The sequence below is a fragment of the Camelus dromedarius genome, chromosome 4 (genome assembly GCF_036321535.1).
Source record: "Camelus dromedarius isolate mCamDro1 chromosome 4, mCamDro1.pat, whole genome shotgun sequence".
Taxonomy (NCBI): Eukaryota; Metazoa; Chordata; class Mammalia; order Artiodactyla; family Camelidae; genus Camelus; species Camelus dromedarius.
This window is the reverse complement of record NC_087439.1, coordinates 90387362-90406862: the sequence shown is the minus strand read 5'-3', so window position 1 is coordinate 90406862 and position 19501 is coordinate 90387362. Positions and strand designations below refer to the sequence as shown.

The 19501-nt window shown below is 40.7% G+C and overlaps 1 protein-coding gene and 1 pseudogene across 5 annotated transcripts in view; both read right to left on the bottom strand.

The window, feature by feature from the left end:
* Positions 1–3205: 3205 nt before the first annotated feature.
* On the bottom strand, positions 3206–9453 carry LOC116152963 (nuclear body protein SP140-like protein; annotated as a pseudogene).
* The window catches only part of SP100 (SP100 nuclear antigen), a 71515-nt gene continuing 59790 nt past the window's right edge, over positions 7777–19501 (bottom strand). The window contains exons 15-19 of one of the 5 annotated variants that reach the window (XM_064485252.1): positions 17631–17678; positions 16289–16393; positions 15053–15195; positions 12780–12818; positions 7777–7795 (exon numbers count right to left, since the gene is read on the bottom strand). In XM_064485252.1, the coding sequence (XP_064341322.1) occupies positions 12783–12818; positions 15053–15195; positions 16289–16393; positions 17631–17678 (332 nt within the window). In that variant the 3' untranslated portion in view covers positions 7777–7795; positions 12780–12782. Of the gene's footprint in view, positions 7796–7985; positions 9570–12779; positions 13716–15052; positions 15196–16288; positions 16394–17628; positions 17679–19501 lie in introns of those variants that run through there. The other 4 variants (XM_010985660.3, XR_010380712.1, XM_031452363.2 and 1 more) reach the window with 4 other exon arrangements.

Sequence of the window (19501 nt, the reverse complement as noted above, 5' to 3'; positions counted from 1 at the left end):
TCAGGCAGGCATAGTCCTACTCCTGAGTTGCTGGATCTTCCCTGGTCATCCCTCACCTTCTCGTTATGTGATTTTCTTTTGTGTTGGCTCCTTGGGCACACATTAAGTCCTCTAAGTGATTTCATTTCTCTGTGCAGAGGTTAATAGAGATGACACTCTGGAAGTCAGACAAGCCCCACAAGCCTCTAGTTTTGCACTGAGAAGTGGTCCAGGTAAGGAAGATGCAAAATGTCCATCAATACAAGCTTGAAATCAGAGCTCCTGTCTCCTGATTAATTGAAAGTTTTCCTCTAAGATCAGGAACAAGATAAGGGTATTCACTCTCACCACTTCTATTCAACATAGTCCTGGAATTCCTAATCAGAGCAATCAGACAAGAAAAAGAGATAAAAAAAAGCACTCAAATCAGAAAGGGAGAAGAAGAATTGTATCTATTTGCAAATGACATGGTCTTATATACAAAAATCCTAAAGACTCTACAAAAAAAAAACTATTAGAACTAATAAACAAATTCAGCAAAGTGGCAAGATACAAAATCAACATACAAAAATCAGTTCCATTTCTATACAGTAACAATGAAATATCTGAAAAAGAAATAAAGAGAACAATCCCATTCACAATATCATCAAAAACAATTAAATACTTAGGAATAAATTTAACCAAAGAGGTGAAAGAGCTGTACACTGAAAACTACAAGATTTTGATGAAAGAAATTGAAGAAGACACAAACAAATGGAAAGATATCCTGAGTTCATGGATTGGGAGAAATAATATTGTTAAAATGTCCATACTACCCAAAGCCATCTATAGGTTCAGTGCAATCCTTATCAAAATTCCAATGACATTTTCCACACAAATAGAATAAAATTATAAAATTTGTATTATAAAATTTGTATGTATAAAAGATCCTGACTAGACAAAGGTATCCCGAGAAAGAACAAAGCTAGGAGCATCACACTTCCTGGTTTAAAACTATATTACAAAGCTATAGTAATCAAAACGGTGTGGTACTAAACATATAAATAGACACAGAGACTGATGGAACAGAACTGAGAGCCAGAAATAAGCCCTCCCATATGCAGTCAACTAATATTTGACAAGAGAGCCAAGAATACTTAGTGGGGAAGAGTCTCTTTAATAAATGGTGTTGAGAACACTGGATAATCCGAAGCAGAAGGATAAAATTGGACCCCTTATCTTACACCACTCACAAAAATTAACTTGAAATGGGTTAAAGACTTAAATGTCAAGACCTGAAACTGTAAAACTTTTAGAAGGAAACATAGGGGGAAAACTCAAAACTATTTAACATTGGTCTTGGCAACGAGTTTTTAGATATGACACCAAAAACACAAGCAACAAAAACAAAAATAACAAGTAGGCTATCTCATTAAAATGGCCATACTGCCCAAAGCAATCTACAGATTTAATGTGATCCCTATCAAATCACCCAGGACCCTCTTCACAGAACTAGAATAAATAATCCTAAAAGCTATATGGAATTATAAAAGACCCACAATAGTCAAAGTAATACTAAAGAAAAAGAACAAAGCTGGAGGAATAACCATCACAGACTTCAGACAATACTACAAAGCTACAGTAAACAAAACAGGGTGGTATTGGCACAAAAACAGACACATAGATCAATGGAACAGAATAGAGAGCCAGAAATAAACCCACAGACCTCCTGTCAATTAATCTTTGACAAAGGAGGCAAAAATATACAATGGAGAAAAGACAGTCTCTTCAGCAAGTGGTGCTGGGAGAACTGGACAGACCCATGCAGAACACTTCCTCACACATACACAAAAATAAACTCAAAATGGCTTAAAGACTTAAACATAAGACCCTATAAACCTCCTAGAAGAAAACATAGACAAAACATTCTCTGACATACAAATAGCCAACAGGCACATGAAAAGAAGTTCAACATCGCTAGTTATTAGAGAAATGCAAATCAAAGCCACAATGAGGTATCACCTTGCATTGGTCAGAATGGCCATCATCAAAAAGTCTACAAATAACAAATGCTGGAGAGGGCATGGAGAAAAGTTAACCCTCCTGTACTGTTGGTGAAAATGAAAATTAGTGCAGCCACTATGGAAAACAGTACAGAGTTTCCTTAAAAAAATTAAAAAATAAGCTACCCTTTTATCCAGCAATCCCGCTTCTGGGTATATATTTAGAAAAAATAAAAACTCTGATTCAAAAAGATACATGCACCCTAATGTTTATAGAAAAACTATTCACAATAGCCAATTCAAGTGCCCATCAACAGATGATTGGCTTAAGAAGATGTGGTATACAGATATAATGAGATATTACTTAGCCATAAAAGAGAATGAAATATGCCATTTGCAGCAACTTGGATGGACCTAGAGAATATTATGCTTAGTGAACTAAGTCAGACAGAAAAAGGCAAACACTAAATGATATCACTTACATGTGGAATCTAAAAAATAATGCAGATGAATCTAAATACAAAACAGAAACAGACTCACAGACATAGAAAACAAACTTATGGTTACCAAAGGTGAGAGGGAAGGGAGGAGGGATAAATTAGGAGTATGGGGTCAACAGATACAAATTACTACACATAAAACAGGCAAGCAACAAGGATTTACTGTGTAGCACAGGGAATTATACTAATATGTTGTAATAACCTATAATTGAATCTAATCTAATCTAACCTAATCACTTTGCTGGACACCTGAAACTAACACAACATTGTGAATCAACTGTACTTCAATTTTTAAAAAAAGATTCAGACTGTTTATCACTTCCATAGATAGCAAAGCAAGAAGAGCGAAGGTGATAGCTCCCCATGTCCCAGTGGGTAGCACCAATGCCAAGGGGGACGTGGATGACATATGATGAAGCAAGAGTGATGGTACACATTCATGTTACCTCATGCCTCTTCAGAGCTTGGAATATGAGGAAAGTATGTCACAACAGAAGGCAGCGCGTGGGAAATAGCCTTGTAGCAGCTCCTCGCAAGCCTCCCAGGCTTTCATGTTCTGGTGGATGATAGGGCTTTCTCAAGACTTAGATGAGATCATCTGCTGGTAGATCTTGCCTATGTGGACATGCAAGTTCCGCAGGATGCCATGGCAGAGCCATTCCTTAACAGAAGCAAGGACTGTCAGAGGTTTGAGTGCCCAGGTGAGGCATGCTTCCATCAGATGTACCAAGTATGATTCTGCAAATTGAAAATTGGAAATGCTATGCATCCACTATGAGCTTCCTGATGGCACTGAGGATGAAGCCACAAGCAATGCTATCCAGTATCCAGTAAGGTAACCAGTGACTAAAATATATAAATCACAATAGCTTTCTATAACAGGCAAAACTCAGTAACAAAATATATTGGGAAAAGGTCACATTCACAATAACAAGAAAAAGTATTAAGTACCTGAGAGTAAAATAAGAAATGATTAAATCCTGTGGGGAGGAGAAAAGAAAACTTAAGAGCCTAATAAAAGATTCAAGTAAAGCACATAACACAATCTTTTATAAAAAGATATATTTTCTTCTGTAAATTTCACCCTAAATTATTCAAGAAGATAATCTGACAATTTTAAATTTCATTTAGAAAAATAAATGAGCAGGAATGTCAACAAAAAACAAGTCTGAAAAAGAAGTGTGATATGCTATTTGTACAGCAGTGGGCATAATGTTCAGTGGGGTCCCAGGCATGATCTCTTGTAGCTGCTGGAGTCTCTGAAGGGGGACCTAGAAATGGGTTATGTCATAAAAAAAATAGGGTGGGGCTCAAACTGAATACTGTTTGTGCTTATTTCCTGGATGACAAAAATGTCTGTGAAGTCATTCTCAAATCTGGCCTCTAGATGAAGTCCCAGCCTGATGAATTTCTCCTTGTCCTGAAAAAGCAAAGACAAAAAACAATAATAGCTATTGCCAGTGGGCTTAGGTTGCCAATGAGCTTGACTCCCAATGTTCCGGATAACCTGGAGTTTCATTTTAGACTATCCCAGATGCTAAGCGAAAATTAATCCAGTTGAGAGTAGCTTATGTTCTTTGATTGCTGGATCATTTTTCTTCATCTTGAATACAGAGGAGCAAAAATAGTACTATACTGCATTCTAATTCTTCATGAGAAATTTATTGATTAATTTTTTAAAATCTAGTTATTTGATTTTTGAACACAGCACATATTCCTTGTAGTACTCTGATTGTGCAGAAATGTCTAAGGCAAATTCATGGTGTTTTCTTTTATCCTTTATTCCCATCCCTTAAGGTAGTCCTTGTTAACTTTATTATACACCACAGAGAAATTCAAATGTAAAGAAATTCAAGATTTTGAAATATGAGAAATGTGATTTGGTATCTTTCTTTAGAGATGAGACACACAAGTTGCGTTTAAAATGTGCTTCTAGCAGATGAGAGAACTGGTCCCACTTCTCCACGAGCACCGAGGCCATAAACATTCTGCTTGTAAGAACTCTACCATGCTCTGAATCCGGAGTGCAGTTCTAGAACCACTGGAAATAGGAAGATGCCCAGGTGTGTGTGTGGGTCCTGTCCACACATTCCTGAGGGTCCGGATGCCAGAGGGCAGGAGCACAAACTGCACAGGAACATACTCTGTATCGCGACACCCAGTCTCCCCAGAATGGTCCCTGAGTCTGGGCTGCGTGGGGACAGGAGCCCAGGCCCAGGGCAGGGACTTTTGAGGCACCCACAGAACTGTCCAGATCCAGTGGAAAAAAAAGAAAGAAAGAAAGAAAGAAAGAAAGAAAATCACTTCCATTTCCTGTGGAAGGGACTAGGTCTGCAGTTCACTGTTCTCTGTGGGCAAACCGACTATCTAGAAGGAGTAAACTCTGAGGTCCTCGGGCAACGTTTTCAGTGATACCTTCTGGCCTGTTATTATCTTCCCCACCATAGCCCAGAGGGCTTTTAAAATACTGCCAGAATTTTTACTTTGTGGGCTTGCCAGATGATGAGGGAAATTGCAACTTTTACCTGCTTACAAGAAGGTGAAAGACAAAGCAACTTAATCGAGAGAAAACAGAAGCAGGGAGAACCACTTACACTGGAATACTGTCTGTGGTTCTGGAAGATGAGACGCATGTCCTGCACAAATCCCTCCACCTGGCGGTAGGTATATCTTCCTCAACTTTTTCTTGAGTCTGTTTAACCATGGGCTTCTTCGGCCCGAGATGCCTCTCTACTCTGTTGACAAAGTGCCAAAGGGCAGGCTATTAGAGGGTTCCAAGTCTACCTTCTGTAGACTCCCACTGTTATGGACTGAGCACTTGTGTTCCTCAAATTCATATGGTGAAATCGTCACCCCTACTGTGATGGTGTCAGGAAGTGGGACCTTTGGGAGATAATTAGGTCATGAGGGTGGAGCCCTCATGGATGAGATTAGTGCCCTTATAAGAGACTTCAGAGAACTCCCTCCCTCCCTTGTGAGGACAAAAAGAAAAGACAGCTCTCTGCAACCTGGAAGAGAGCCCTCACTAGGACCTGACCCTGCTGGCACCCTGATCTTGGACTTCCAGCCCCCAGAACTGTGAGCAATAAATTCCTGTTGTTTAAGCCACCCAGACTATGGCAGTTTGTTATAGCAGCTGAGCTTTGAAGGGCTGACTGAGCTGACTAAGACATTCACCAACAAGACAAAGATAATGGCAACTTGTACCCTCTGGACTCATATCACAAATTTGACAGATGCCAGTTTTGGGTTTTATTGCTCTTACTTATATAATGTGGTTCTGAGACAAAAAGGGGGCTTTTGGGAGAGCAATATAACTTCAAGAGGAGAAACTCACATTTCTGCAAAAGAGAGAGGAAATTTTAAGTGAAAAGCAGCTTGGAGAGAATGAGCCTTATGTATGCTCAGATAGATGCACAACTCCCAAACGTGCAGATTGTGAAACAGACACCAAGTTTCTGTGGTGTAGAAATGTTGGTGTCAGGTCATGTGATCAGAGCACAGCAAGGGACAGCAGTTTGCCTTGGGCACCTTTCCTCCTGCCCCCTGCAAGGTGGTGCTGCTTCTCTTGTGTAAACAGAAAGGAGGAGGCTTCAGGTTTACATTTCAACTCACCAGCTGCTCCTCAGGCAGCATCTTCCTCTTCAGGACCTCAGATTCCTGATGACATGGTTGGCTTTCTGAGTACCTTTCCTGAAGAGCCTTTATCTTGCAGAAGTTGCAACTCCATGGGTTCCTGAGAGGTTGGACATAAGGTCAGCAAAGGGAGGTTCTCTGTGAATCAACCTTTGTGTCTATAGCCACTGGAGTGCTCTGCTCAGATAGTAGTTTCCAGCTGTACCCTACTTCTCTCTGACACCCCTCAGCACTAGAGCCTCATTTGGGCTCAAATGCCAAAGACAACCCTCCCATCAATAGTAGTAGAAGGCTGACAGTCTAAGTGAGGTGTCACAGTGGGTAAAGACTCTCATTCACCTCAAAACTTAGGGTTCCCATCTGAGCCACTGTGAGTTTGGTAATGACTCCTGCCTGCTAGAATCGAGGGTTGGAAATTAGTACCTTAAGCACTGGAGTCTTGGTCCTCGAAGAGTCATCAGATAACATTAAAAATCAGGAAACCAGCTCTTTCTCTCAACTTAGCTGAATAAGCACAGGGCATAAGCCACAGGCATCCTTTCCTCTGGCACTGCCAACTCTATGTCTAGAATCTGGGCTGCAGAAACTTCTTGAAAAGGAAATCTACCAACAGACTGCCAGATATCTTCCATTTGCTCCTAGATTCATTCTCTCCTCTCCTCTACCAGGCTCTGTACTGCAGACCTCGTGACAATTAGACGGATACAATGATCCACCCTAGAGATATCGTTTAGCCTCTTTTCTTGGCCACCCTAGTGGTTGCTCAAGGGGCCCATTACAAAGTGCCCATGGTGCAGGGCTGGAGACTACACATGAGCTCAATGACTTGTCTTCCGCCTCTGCAGACTGTCTAACTGCAGAAATTTATGCTGAATCCATAAGTGTGCACATTCTCTGGTTGCTACATGGGAGCAGGTGAATTATACTAGACTCCTCCCATTATGGAGGGCCATGCTCTATTCTATAGGGACAGACATAATCCTGGTAGAGATCATCCTTCTTGGCTACAGCGAGTCTGCTTACACCACCACTTATAGAATGCCTTATCAATCTATGTGTTATCTCACATATCATCACCTCTGACCAAAGATATATCTTACAGCCAAGCAAATGCAGCAGTGGACTAATACCTACAGAATTCAAGGGTCTTATGTACCCTGTGATTCAGGGTCAACTAACTTGATAGACTGCTGTGATCGCCTTCTGAAAGCTCATCACAGCCCCAGGTTTGTCAGCTTTGGGGTGTTCCCATAGCAGGTGGTGTCTGCTTTAAACCAGCAACTAATGTAGGGAGTCATCACCTCATCAAAGTGTATGGGTCTGGGAACCAAGTGAGGGAGGTGGGGGGGTCACTCTTTGGTTTATTATACCTAAAAACAACTTGAAGACTTTTCTCCTCATTAATCTACTGCTGCTAGCTTTGTTAAACAGCTCTGTCCCTGTTTCTGGATCCCCATACTTAAGGACTCTGCTTCTCAATCAAGACACATGCAACCAGAGACAATCTTGCAAGCTGAGTGTGCATGGTGGGAGAAGCTGTACCACAAGAAGGAAGGGCAAGAGGGGGCCAGGTCTCACTAACCTGCCAGCATCTTTAGGTTGGATGTGGCATTTCTCATGAAAGATCCTTGAGCAAGTATCACAGGAGAACAGCGCTCCCTTTCCATGGCACACCTCACACTCATTTGAGTTTTCTCACTAGAAAAAGAGATAATATAGACATCACTGGGATCAGTGAGACCCTGGAAGGTTGACACACTGGGACTCTAGAACACGTGGCTTTTGCTTGTACTAAGGTGACACTTGTAAATTTATCTCCTCAAACTATTAAGGAACAACACTGCATGGAGATTTCATTAATTTTTATTTTTAAAAATTAAAAATTAATTTATTTCTTATTGATGAATAGTCAATTACAATGTGTCAATCTGGTGTACAGCATAATGTCCCAGTAATACATATACATACATATATTCATTTTCATACTCTTTTCATTAAAGTTTATTACAAGATATTGAATATAGTCCCCTGTCCTATACAGAAGAAATTTGTTTTATACCTATTTTTATACATAGTGGTTAATATTTGCAAATCTCAAATTCCCAAATTTATCCCTTTCCACCCTCTTTCCCCTCAGTAACCATAAGATTGTTTACTATGTCTGAGAATCTGTTTCTGTTTTGTAGATGAGTTCATTCACGTCTTCTTTTTTCTTTTTTCAGATTCCACGTATGAATGATATCATATGGTATTTTTCTTTCTCTTTTTGGCTTAACTCATGTAGAATGACATTCTCCAGATCTGTCCATGTTGTAGCAAATAACATTCTTTTATTCTTTTTTTGGCTGAGTAGTATTCCATTGTATAAATACACCACATCTTCTTTATCCAGTCATCTGTTGATGAACATTTAGGCTGTTTCCGTGTCTTAGCTATCGTATATAGTGTTGCTATGAACATTGAGGTGCATGTATCTTTTCGAATTAGAGTTCCCTCTGGATATATGCCCAAGAATGTGATTGCTGGATCATACAGAAACTTTATTTTTAGTTTTTTGAGGAATCTCCATACTGTTTTCCATAATGGCTACACCAAACTGTATTCCTACCAACAGTGTAGGAGGGTTCCCATTTCTCCATAGCCTCTCCAGAATTTATCATTTGTGGAAGGGATAGCCTGGGATTTCAAAATTTGTAGATACTGACAGGCATATTTAGAATAGATAGACAAGATTATACTCTATAGCACAGGGAAATATATACAAGATCTTGTGTTAGCTCACAGTGAAAAAAAACGTGACAATGAATATATGCATATTCATGTATAACTGAAAAATTGTGCTGTACACTGGAATTCGACACAACATTGTAAAATGACTGTAACTCAATTAAAAAAATGTTTAAAAAAATGATAGCCATTCTCACTGGTCTGAGGTGATACCTCATTGTATTTTTGATTTGCATTTCTCTGATAATCGAGCATTTTTTCATGTGCCTATTGGCCATTTGTATGTCTTTATTGGAGAATTGCTTGTTTAGGTCTTCTGCCCATTTTTGGATTGGTTTTTTTGTTGTTGTTATCAAGTTGTATGAGCTGTTTATATATTCTAGAAATTAAACCTTTGTCAGTTGTATCATTTGCAAATATTTTCTCCCATTCCATAGATTGTCATTTTGTTTTTCTTATGGTTTCCTTTGCTGTGAGAGTGGACATCCTTGTTTCGTTCCAGATTTTAGTGGGAAGGCTTTCAGCTTTTCACCATTGAGTATTATGCTGGCTGTGGGCTTGTCATAAATAGTTTTTACTGTGTTGAGATATGTTGCCTCTGTACCCACTTTGGTAAGAGTTTTTATCATAAATGAGTGGAGATTTCAGAAGACATTCTGGTCTGCAGTGATGTTCAGGAGGAAGTGGCTGTGTGTTACACCTTTAAAGTTTTCTTTATGAAGCCAGAGATTCTTACACAGGTAGGCTAACAACAACAACACAAAAGGAATAAATTAAAGATAGTCTGAGAAATTTATTATTCTGTAGGCAAAACCTGGTTCAGGAATACAGTGTCTTACCTAGTTGTCTACATTGCATCATCTATATTGACTCATTGAAGAGTGATTACTGAGAATTTAATATGAGAGAATAAACTTCTGAGATACCACTGCATCCCATTTTCTTGTCCATAAGTTCTCTGTGAGTTGAAGGACCTGAGGAGGAGTTCCTGGACAATGGATTCCGTGCCTGGAGGGCCCCTGGGCCTGTGACAGAGCCTCTGGGTTGGAAAGACCATGGGCACAGGTGACCAGATTGATGCCAGGGAGGACAGAGCTCTTTGGCTCTGGGAGCCTGAGATAGCCTGCCCCCATGATGTAGCTTAGCACATAAGATGTGGAGGTGCCATCTCTCAAAGTCCAGAGAGAATGGGAGCAGCAGCCACTGGAGTTGAAGGCCAAGGCCCTAACCTCATTTTCTGAGCCTGTGGAAGACCTATTCTTTGTCTTATATAAGGAAGATGACAGGGTTCACAAAATTGTCTGATGCTGGATTTTTCATCAATCTCATTATGTGGGACCTTTAGCCAGATTTAATTTCATTTAGTGAACTTAAAAATTTGACAGTGTTTTTGTGTCTAAGTATTGTCGAGTAACAAACTCAAATTAGAACAATAGAATTTATTGACCAAAATAAGAATTGGTCAAGGAATGAGCCCACTGGTGGGCAAAGAAAATCACATTTTTCCCTCTTTTTTTGTGATAATCTCTGTGAGTAACATGTGAATCCCTGTATACTACAATTTCTTTGTATAAGGGTGATGTGCCTATGCTGGAAAAATGCCCAGAGGACGGGCACCCGGCTTCTCTCCTGGGCTACCTGAGCAGAAAGAGAACTGTATGGGGGGGAAACATTTCATCCAATGGGTAGCAGCTCTGCATCTAGATGAATATATCCTGTCTACACAATAGAATGGAAGAAGGAATTCACATCCTTGTGTGACAATCTAGGCACAAAATGATGCATAGACTTAGGGGCTGGCCCATCCAGTGATGGGTAGCTGGGACTCTGGTGGGTGGTGAGGAAGTGGGGAGGTGGCAGGGAGTGCCATTCCACCTCTTCTTTCTAGAAACACACTTAAAGCTTTATTCGATGACACTCCACTCTCTTGGATTTTTTTTCTAACACCCTGCCTCTTTCTTTTCAGGTTCATCACTTGGAATGTTGGAATTTTGGAGGGTTCTGTCTTATGTCCCCTTCTATGTCCCTTTACTCTCCTAGATGACCACAACTACTCCCATCACCACACTTACCACACTTTGTCCCTAGGCTTTAAGACCTGTGTCTCTAGTCGTCTTTCAAGTCTCCAAGCACCCAAATTGTACTTCCCATCATCTCCAATTAGATGTCTTTCATCATGAATAAAACCCACCTTGCCTCAAACCACATTCCTCGTCTTCCTGTCTTGAATTGGCTCCTCTTTTAGTGCTCCACCATTCACTAAGCACCCCACCATTCCACCCAGGGACCTAAAAGTGAACATGGAGTCCTCCCTTTTCCCATCCCAGATATCCAATTATTACCAGTCCTGCTGATTCCAATTTTTAAATATCTAATCTCATTCTCAGTGATTCTGTGAGATCCACTGCTACAAGAATGCAGGGCCTTTACTTATAAAACAATATTATTAGCCAAAGAAAAATGGTCTGCTCTTTGGGTTCAAATCATAACAGTCAGAATATCATTTCTGAGCCCAGTGAGCTGAGGTGAATTGCAACATACCTCAATTTGTAAATTCTTTTCATGTACAAATTCAATATAAAAAGAAGAGACACAAAAGCTGCACATAGGAGGAAATTCTAGGCTGCAAGATGTATCTTGTCCATGTGCTCCCTTTCAATAGGAAAACCTAAGGAATGGCCTGTTAGGGACATCCTTGGGGACATCCCCTAATGGGCTTGAGTTGCCCTGGTATGGGGCCATGTAACTGTTTTTCTGTTTTGTCACAACAGATGAGACTCATGGATGCTGACCACTATTTTTAGGCTACTAGGTCAGAGTTCCTGAACCATCAGTCTTTAAGTACACTGTGAGTGGGCCTGAGGAAGAAAGAATGATGCGTGCAAATTCAATGTTTGAAGCTCCATTGTCTAGGAAGCCTGCAAACTTGGTGCATGTCTCTTTAATCTTTTTAGCAAGAAATTTGTCTTTTCATGCAACAGTGGTTCTACACCTGTTGTACAGTAGAATCACCTGGGGAGCTTTAAGAAAATTCTGATGCCTGGGACCCCATCCTCAGAGATTTTGACTCAATTAGTCTGGGTTGAGTGTGTGTTTTAAAGCAGTGTGTTTTAAATGTTCCCCAGATGGTTTTAATGTGCAGTCATTAGTTGAGACCTTTGGCTTTTTAAAGTAGTGGTCTCTGGACCAGCACAAGCAGCATTACCTGGAACTTTTTTGAAATGCGAATTCTTGGGCTCCATCCCTCACTTACTGAATCAGAAGCCCATGAGATTCTGATGGACACCATAGATTGTACAGCGTGGGTCTACAGTGACCCACACATTTTGTCATGCATTAAAACCACCAGGGGAGTTTTGGAAAATCTTGGTCCTCAGACAGCATCTTAGAACAATAACATCAGAACCTCTGAGGGTAGGTAATTGCAATATGCAGCCAAGAGTGGGAGCCCAAGGTCTAGAGGAACTTCTCCCAGTAAGGGCTGGGAGTTATAGGCAGTCATTATCACCTACAAGCTCTGTCACAAGAAAGGTTATGAAGAGGGGGAGAACATCCTATCTGGAAGAGTTGCCTTTTCATCTTCATAGAGGGCTTGGCCATGTTGGAAGAAATAACCCTCTGTGCCCACCTCAGTCATCAAAAAAGCTACGCAGACCCCAGAGATGAGAGCTATTCCACTACTCAAGGGTCCCATCTCCAGCAGAGGAACAGAAGCAGTGTGAATGTATCTAGAGCTTGCTGGGCAATGCATCTGCTAGAAAACCAGAGGGCATGGAAACCCTTATCTATCCCTCTCTGTTGGTGCCATGTATTAGTCTAGCTACACAACATTATGTAGTGAGAGGCACCTCCTGCAGTTGTGCAAAAAGTGACTGCCTGAAATGTCCTTATTGCAATGAAAGCAATCAAAGTGATATTTAGCTTAGAGAGAGGCAGTAGTTCAAGTGATAATTACCTTTTATCTTTTTATTGACGGATCTGGTAAAAATCCTTTCTGAAAGAGAAATGAGATTCATGCCATTATGGGTCCTTGTTTTTACTTTGTGAACTTGGTAATTCCAGCTGCCTTCCAGATGTGTCCCATTGTCAATACAAATTCAAGGTGTCTTCATGGAAAATAACCTCCCTCTCCAAATCTGTAACATGCTGCTCTCTGTTATCCAGACTCAGCTTTCAAACCTGAACCCCCTCTCTTGCTCTCCTTATAAAGTCTTTCCAGGTTTTCCTTCACAACCTCTTCTATACCCACCGCTTCCTTTCTATTCCCACAGTACCCCTCTAGCTTTTATCTTTATACCCTGCGTACTACAGCTACTTCATTGGCACACATCTGGTGAATGACTGACCAGGTGTCAGGCCCCATCAGTGGCTTTGGGCACACAAAGATACCTATGGCTTTGGGGAGACAAGTGGGAAAAGCTGGCACATAACGGGCAAGGATGATAAAGTGTAAACTGTGGTCTCATAGAGTATTTTGGGATCTGGAGATGGGTGTGTATAGAAGGCTAAATAATGCCCCTCCTTGCAAAAATGCCTAGTTCCCACATCCATGAATGCATTAACTTTCATGGTGAAAGGGGCTTTACAGATGTAATTAAATGAAGGAGCTTGAAATTGGGAGATGATTCTGCTTATCTGGGTGGAGCCAATGTAACCACAAGGGTTAAGAGTGGGGCAGGAGGCTCAGAGTGAGTAGTAGGACACATGATGACAGAACAAGAAGTTGGAGTGATGCAGAGACGGGGCCATGAGCCATGGGGATGCAGGCTGCTTCTAGAAGCTGGAAGAGGCAAGGGACAGATTCTCCCTGGAAGGCTCCAAAAGGAACCAGCCCTGCTGACACCACGACTTGAGTCCAGTGAAATTGATTTCAGAATTCTGGTCTCCAGAACTGTAAGATAATAGACTTATATTGTTTTAAGGCATCAAGTTTGTGGAAAATTGTTATAACAACAATAGGAAACAAATTAAGTGAATTTTAAAGAACTTCATCAAAGTGTGCTGTTTGAGCTGAGCCTTGCAGTTGAGTGAGGGTTTACCAGGCAGAAAGGCAGTGAAGGTCACTTGAGGGGTCCATGGATTAAATGGGCCTCTTTAGTCCATCTTGCATTCTCTGATCAGATTCATACTTCTAATGCCCTATTTCAACTTTTTCAGTCTGTCCCTAACTCAAACCTCCCATGATCTCCCCATGATTAAATGAAGCGCTCAGCCTCTTTCCTTGGACCTCAAGGCCTCCACACTCAACCCAGCTCATATATTGAGCCTTATTACCCGCAGTTTGACAACCTGTTGGGAGGATTTTCATGCCATCCTTTCAATGTAGAATTTTTCATTCCTACAGTTTTGCTTGTCAGAACCATTCTTCTTCTATGACCCAGCTCAGTGCAAACTGTTCCAAGAAACTGTCTTCAGCCTCAAAGCCAGAAATGACCTTCCCTCCCCTAAGCTGCTGCATCTCTTCCTGCCAGCACCTCTCATTACAGCATCCATGAGCTGTATAGTACTGTGGTTAAAATGTGCAGCCTTACTCCTGGTTAGAAACTGGGAGCCACACTACAGTCCCTGCGGCTTTAGATGTATTTCAACAAATATTTGCTAAGCAAAGAGCTTTTCTTCATCATTAGAGTGGTACAAGGAAGGACCATCTGGGGCACGTGATAGAGTCAGAAGGCACAGGTTCGTCTGTGACAGAGACCTGGCCTGCTTTGTCCACATCAGGGAGCTGATATGAAGACCAAGTAGATATTTTTAAATATATTTTAAATATTCTTTTTCAAGAATGAATTTCAGATGGCTATCAAAATAAATCATGTTGAAATATTCTGTAATCAAGGAAGCACCCATATTGGTGTATTATTTTCATATACCTATTTCTACTATTGTTACTTTAAACATTGGCTCCCCAAATCTAAGACCCTCCCCTGCCAAATTTAAATTATTTTCCTGTACCCAGATTGCACAGTGACAATTACTAGTGGCAGAGTCAAGGGTACAATTTACTGTCTTACTTTCAAAAGTGTAAGAGTTTAGGTACTTAGAGGGTGAATCCGTAATGTAAACCAGCAAAGGTAACACCCACATGGCAGGTTAGTAATAATACATGCATTGGGACCCGAGCAAGGCGGGTCATGATGGTTTTCTGGACATTGAAAAATTCTGCTAAACTTTGAAGTTCATGAATCATGATACTAAATCCTTGATTTCAGCCCTTTGTCACTAGAATACCTCAATCAAGTATTTTAGGGGCCATCCACCGCAGCGCACACTCATCTTCCAGTTCTTGGATGCTGCGCGGTTTCCTTCAACTTCAAATTCCCTGAGGGTGAACCGCCTTCCATCCTTACTCTGTACGCACTTCTCAGAGACTCCTGTGAGACCAAGACAATCTAAGGTACCTCTGTCACCACGGTGTGCTCCTGATTATGAAAAACCCCAGAACTTGAAAACTCCCACAATGTGGATTGAGGGCACCCATTTTGGGGTCAGAATCGGCAGCAGGAGAGCTGAGTTCCCTCTCTGAGGCCGCAGAGCAACTTGAAAGGTGAGGGCAGAAGTGGACTTCTTGCTGTGTGCATGCACTTGTTTGACTTTCATGCAATAAGAAGGATAGTAATTACTACCAATATTTACTTTTAACAAATATTTCACTATATTCAAAAGAGAAAAAAATGGACGGTTCTAAAGAAGAACGGTTCTCTTCCCTTCTCTGAGACCTGAGTTTCTGAGGGGGCAGATAAGAGACACAGGTGGCTGTGTTGCAGGTGTCAGCACAGCCACATCTGCCTCGTCTTGTACAAAGTTGATCATCCAGCTAATGGCAATCAATTATTTCTTATATTTTAGGGGGTTGAAAATATCGTGAAAGTGACGAAAGACCTTGTTCACATGGGCTTGGACAAAAAAAACAGTAAGATTTGTGCAAAAGATAAAGGCATTTGGGAACCTGAATTTGGGGAGGGGCCCCATCATTCTCAGAACTTAAAAGAGTGGCTCACTCTGCCTAAACGGTTTATATAAACAGTATGGTTTATGCAGAACATCTGCTCTCCTTCTGGGAGTTCGGAATTTTGGCGTGTGCTAGGCAGAGAGTACTTAGGTAATTAACGCCTGATAGAAACCCTGGACTCTTTGGCTCAGGGCAGCTTCCCTGGCAGACAACATTTCACACTTGTTGTTATGATTTGTAGAAGAATTAAGTGCATCTTGGGAGAGGACTCTTGGAAACTAACACCTGGCTTCCTTTGGGCTTTGTTCCCTGTGCCTTCTCCCTTTGCTGATTTTGCTTTGTATCAATTTAATAAATCGTAGCCGTGAGTTAGACTATATGCTGAGTCCTTTAAGTGTGACTCACCAAACCTGGCGGTGGCCTTAGAGACCTTACAAAAAGTTGTTGGCACCCTATACAGTATCTTATTCACATGGGAGTTTTCCAGCTGAAGTATAGATGACTGTGAAACCCACCTTTTTTCATTTTCTCTTTATTTAAAATCCCTTCAACCTCACCGCAAGTCACAGGAAGTTCAGAAAGTCGAAAATCCATATTTGCTTCTTTGGGAATCTTTGAACCTGCAAGGAAGTATTATTATTATTTTTTCATTTCACCTCCCTCTCTAACTTTGCACTGTCTCTCCTCACCCATCTTGAGACCGTTCTTTATAACTGAACTATAACTTAATTCAACTTAAACATTTCTAGGTCTTTCTTTTAAGGCAGATCAGAAATATAAAGATAATGTCATCCTCCACTCCCAATGTCTAAAATTCTGCATACAGACTTCATGTGTAAGGGTCTGAATTCCATAGCTTGCTGGCTACAACTACCTGTTGCAGGAAAATTTTCCCTCTGTTGTTCTGAAGGAAGATTTCTAGTCATATTATTGCTTTGAAGTTATGGAGACAGAGAAGAAAGCCTTCAACTTTTAATTTTTTTCTCCCCATTTGAGGCCTCAAATGGGGAAACTAAGCAGGGTGACAACGGGGCCCCTAGAAGGGCCGGTGTCTTTCCTCTCACCTTGCTCTCTGCTTTGTTTCACTTCTCCCTCATGTGAGCCACCTCAGGGTGGGTGCCCTAGGAGACACTGCAAATTGCTCAGGGAGAGGGCCTCGGCACATCCTTGGGCAAGGGTGCTGGGGTCTGAATCCTCTGAAGCAGGTGTGGAAAGTCTTAGAAAGAACTTCAGTAGAAGGAACACCTACTCTTGCCCTTGTAGCCCACCTTGAGGGGGATCCATTAAAGACATATGCTTGGGTTTCTCTCTGGAGGAGAAGAGTAGGTTGTCCAGAGTCCTTCCAGAGTTAATTCTACAAGAGCTGTGGTGGACGTAGGAGGCCACTCAGTCTAACTCACCTGCCACCCACTCACTTATTGGAGGAAGTGGAAGCAAAAAAGAAGAATGGCGAGCCGAAGTCACACAGTCAAAGGAAGTTTAAGAATTAGGACACAGGTCTTGTATTACCACCCCGGGTCCCCCTTGGTGGGCAGTCTGTGGCTCTCTATGTGGGCAAGAGAAGGGTCAGATAAACAGCATGTGAGTCATACCCTTTATATATTTTTCTTTCTATTTCCCCCATCAAAAGTTATCAGTGCAATGAGGGGAGCCCTGGAGTCTCTCACAGACCAACTGGCTAATCAGTGGATTACCATCCTTTCATGTTGTGGAAATTAACCAAGGCCAATGAACATCATAACATTTCTTATTGATTCTATAAACCGATTAAGAAAATTGATTGATCACTTAAACCACAGTATAAAATCAAAGTTTAGATATTTAATTATTAAAAGTGAACTAATCATTTATTTTTACCTCTTCTTCTGCCTCTTTTCAGAGGCCCAGAGCTGACGGTTTTTCTCCCTAAGAAAGTAGAAAAATAACACAAATGTCTCTTATTTATAACATTGCATTGCAAACAGCAGTGTTTTCCCCAAAACACTGTTCAAATGTAACTTTTTAGGAGCCTATCTAGCATATAAGGAAAAATAACAAATGCCTAGATCAGGAGTTAGGAACTTTTCCTGTAAAGGGCCAGATAGTAACTATTTAAGGTGTTGCAGTCCATAATCTCTCTTGTGACTAACTCTGCTGTTTTATTGTGAAAGCATTCATAGATAATACATAAATGAAAAGATGTGGCTGTGGCTGTGTTCTGATAAACTTTATTTACAAAACAGTTTATGGGTTGAATTTGTCCTGTGGACTATAATTTGTGGAACCCTGGCCTAGACTTAGTTATAAAGACGATGCTTAACTGAGATTTATCTTAGATTTCTTTTGCTAATATCTTCAAATCATTCCAAATACAATTGAAAACATGTTTTATGTATTTCCCAAGCAACAGAGCAACAGAGTGAGAAAAGTAATGAAGTTGGACATCTGTTGAGTGCTTATTGTGTGCCAGGAACCATCTTTAAACGTTTAATTTCCTTGATAAATTTACTTCATACTTACAGCAAATTTATCAAATAAACTAATAATATCCTCATTTTGCAAATGAGGAAATTGATATGTAGAGGTAAAAGTACAAATTAAATAAAAATATTCAAGATTTTCTTTGATAAAGAGACAGTGATAAAAGGCAGTAATATTAACTCTCAAGGGAGACCTCATGCTGGACTCTATAGGTCAGAGAGCTGCCATAAACCCTAACTTGAAAGAAGACTTTTGTACCAAAAATGGTAGCAAAAATGACTAAGGACTTAAAAACTAGCCCAATGACCCAATGAAAGAGAACTTATAAAATTCATACTCAAGTTCTACAAGTTGTAGGGTTAGAGACAGCACAAAGGATTGATTTAAGAGATGTCTCAGAAGAAAGTAGGACCTGATTTAAGTATTGATTGTGTCCAAAAAAAGTCATATCCACGTGCACGTTTAGGTCTGCCATTATTCAAATTTATTTGAATGGTGAAGTCAGGGACACACAGTGGGTGTTTTCTTGCTAAAGGTCTGTGCCTATAATTCTGTGCCCATGGCTGGAATCCTGGAGTGCTAATTTGGGTAATACGGGTTGTAGAAGAAAATATCCTCTAGATACTCAATCATAACTAATCTTTCCTTTAAGCAGATTATGACCAGTTGAGTCTGGAAAGGAATCTTTTCTTCAAACAATCATAAAAAGCCTTCAGATTGATGATGTTATCTCATTCTGGGGCTTTGCCATAAAAATTACTCAAGTTTTCCAAAAAATCTCATCAAAATAAAAATGGCCCCATGAGACATTTGCTGATGGCTCCCTTCCCAAGAGAAATCACATCCCAAGATCAAGCAGGTTCTACCTTACAAGATGTTACCTTTAGGAAACTTATCAAGGTATTATGGAGGGACACTGAGAGGAGAGATAACTAAACCTGCATAGAAGAATCATAAGCATGGCTGTGATCCTGAAGACCTAAGAGAAATAAGTAAAATGGAGAAAATATAGATAAAGCTTTTTAAAAAATTGCTCTAGATTGATTGGTTTCAAAGAATGTGATTGTGCAAAATATGACAGTCAGTACAGCTGCCAGGCATAAAAGGTTATCCACACAGATGTGGTTCTCGGTGGAGTAGTCCTCTTCTGTCACTAATGATGCCAAAGTGGCATGTGTACCCAGGAAAAATGGCCACTTCTGACTGTCTGTCTGTCTCTCTCTTTTCCTGCAAGAATCAAGGCCAACTGTCCCACGAGAAGACACTTG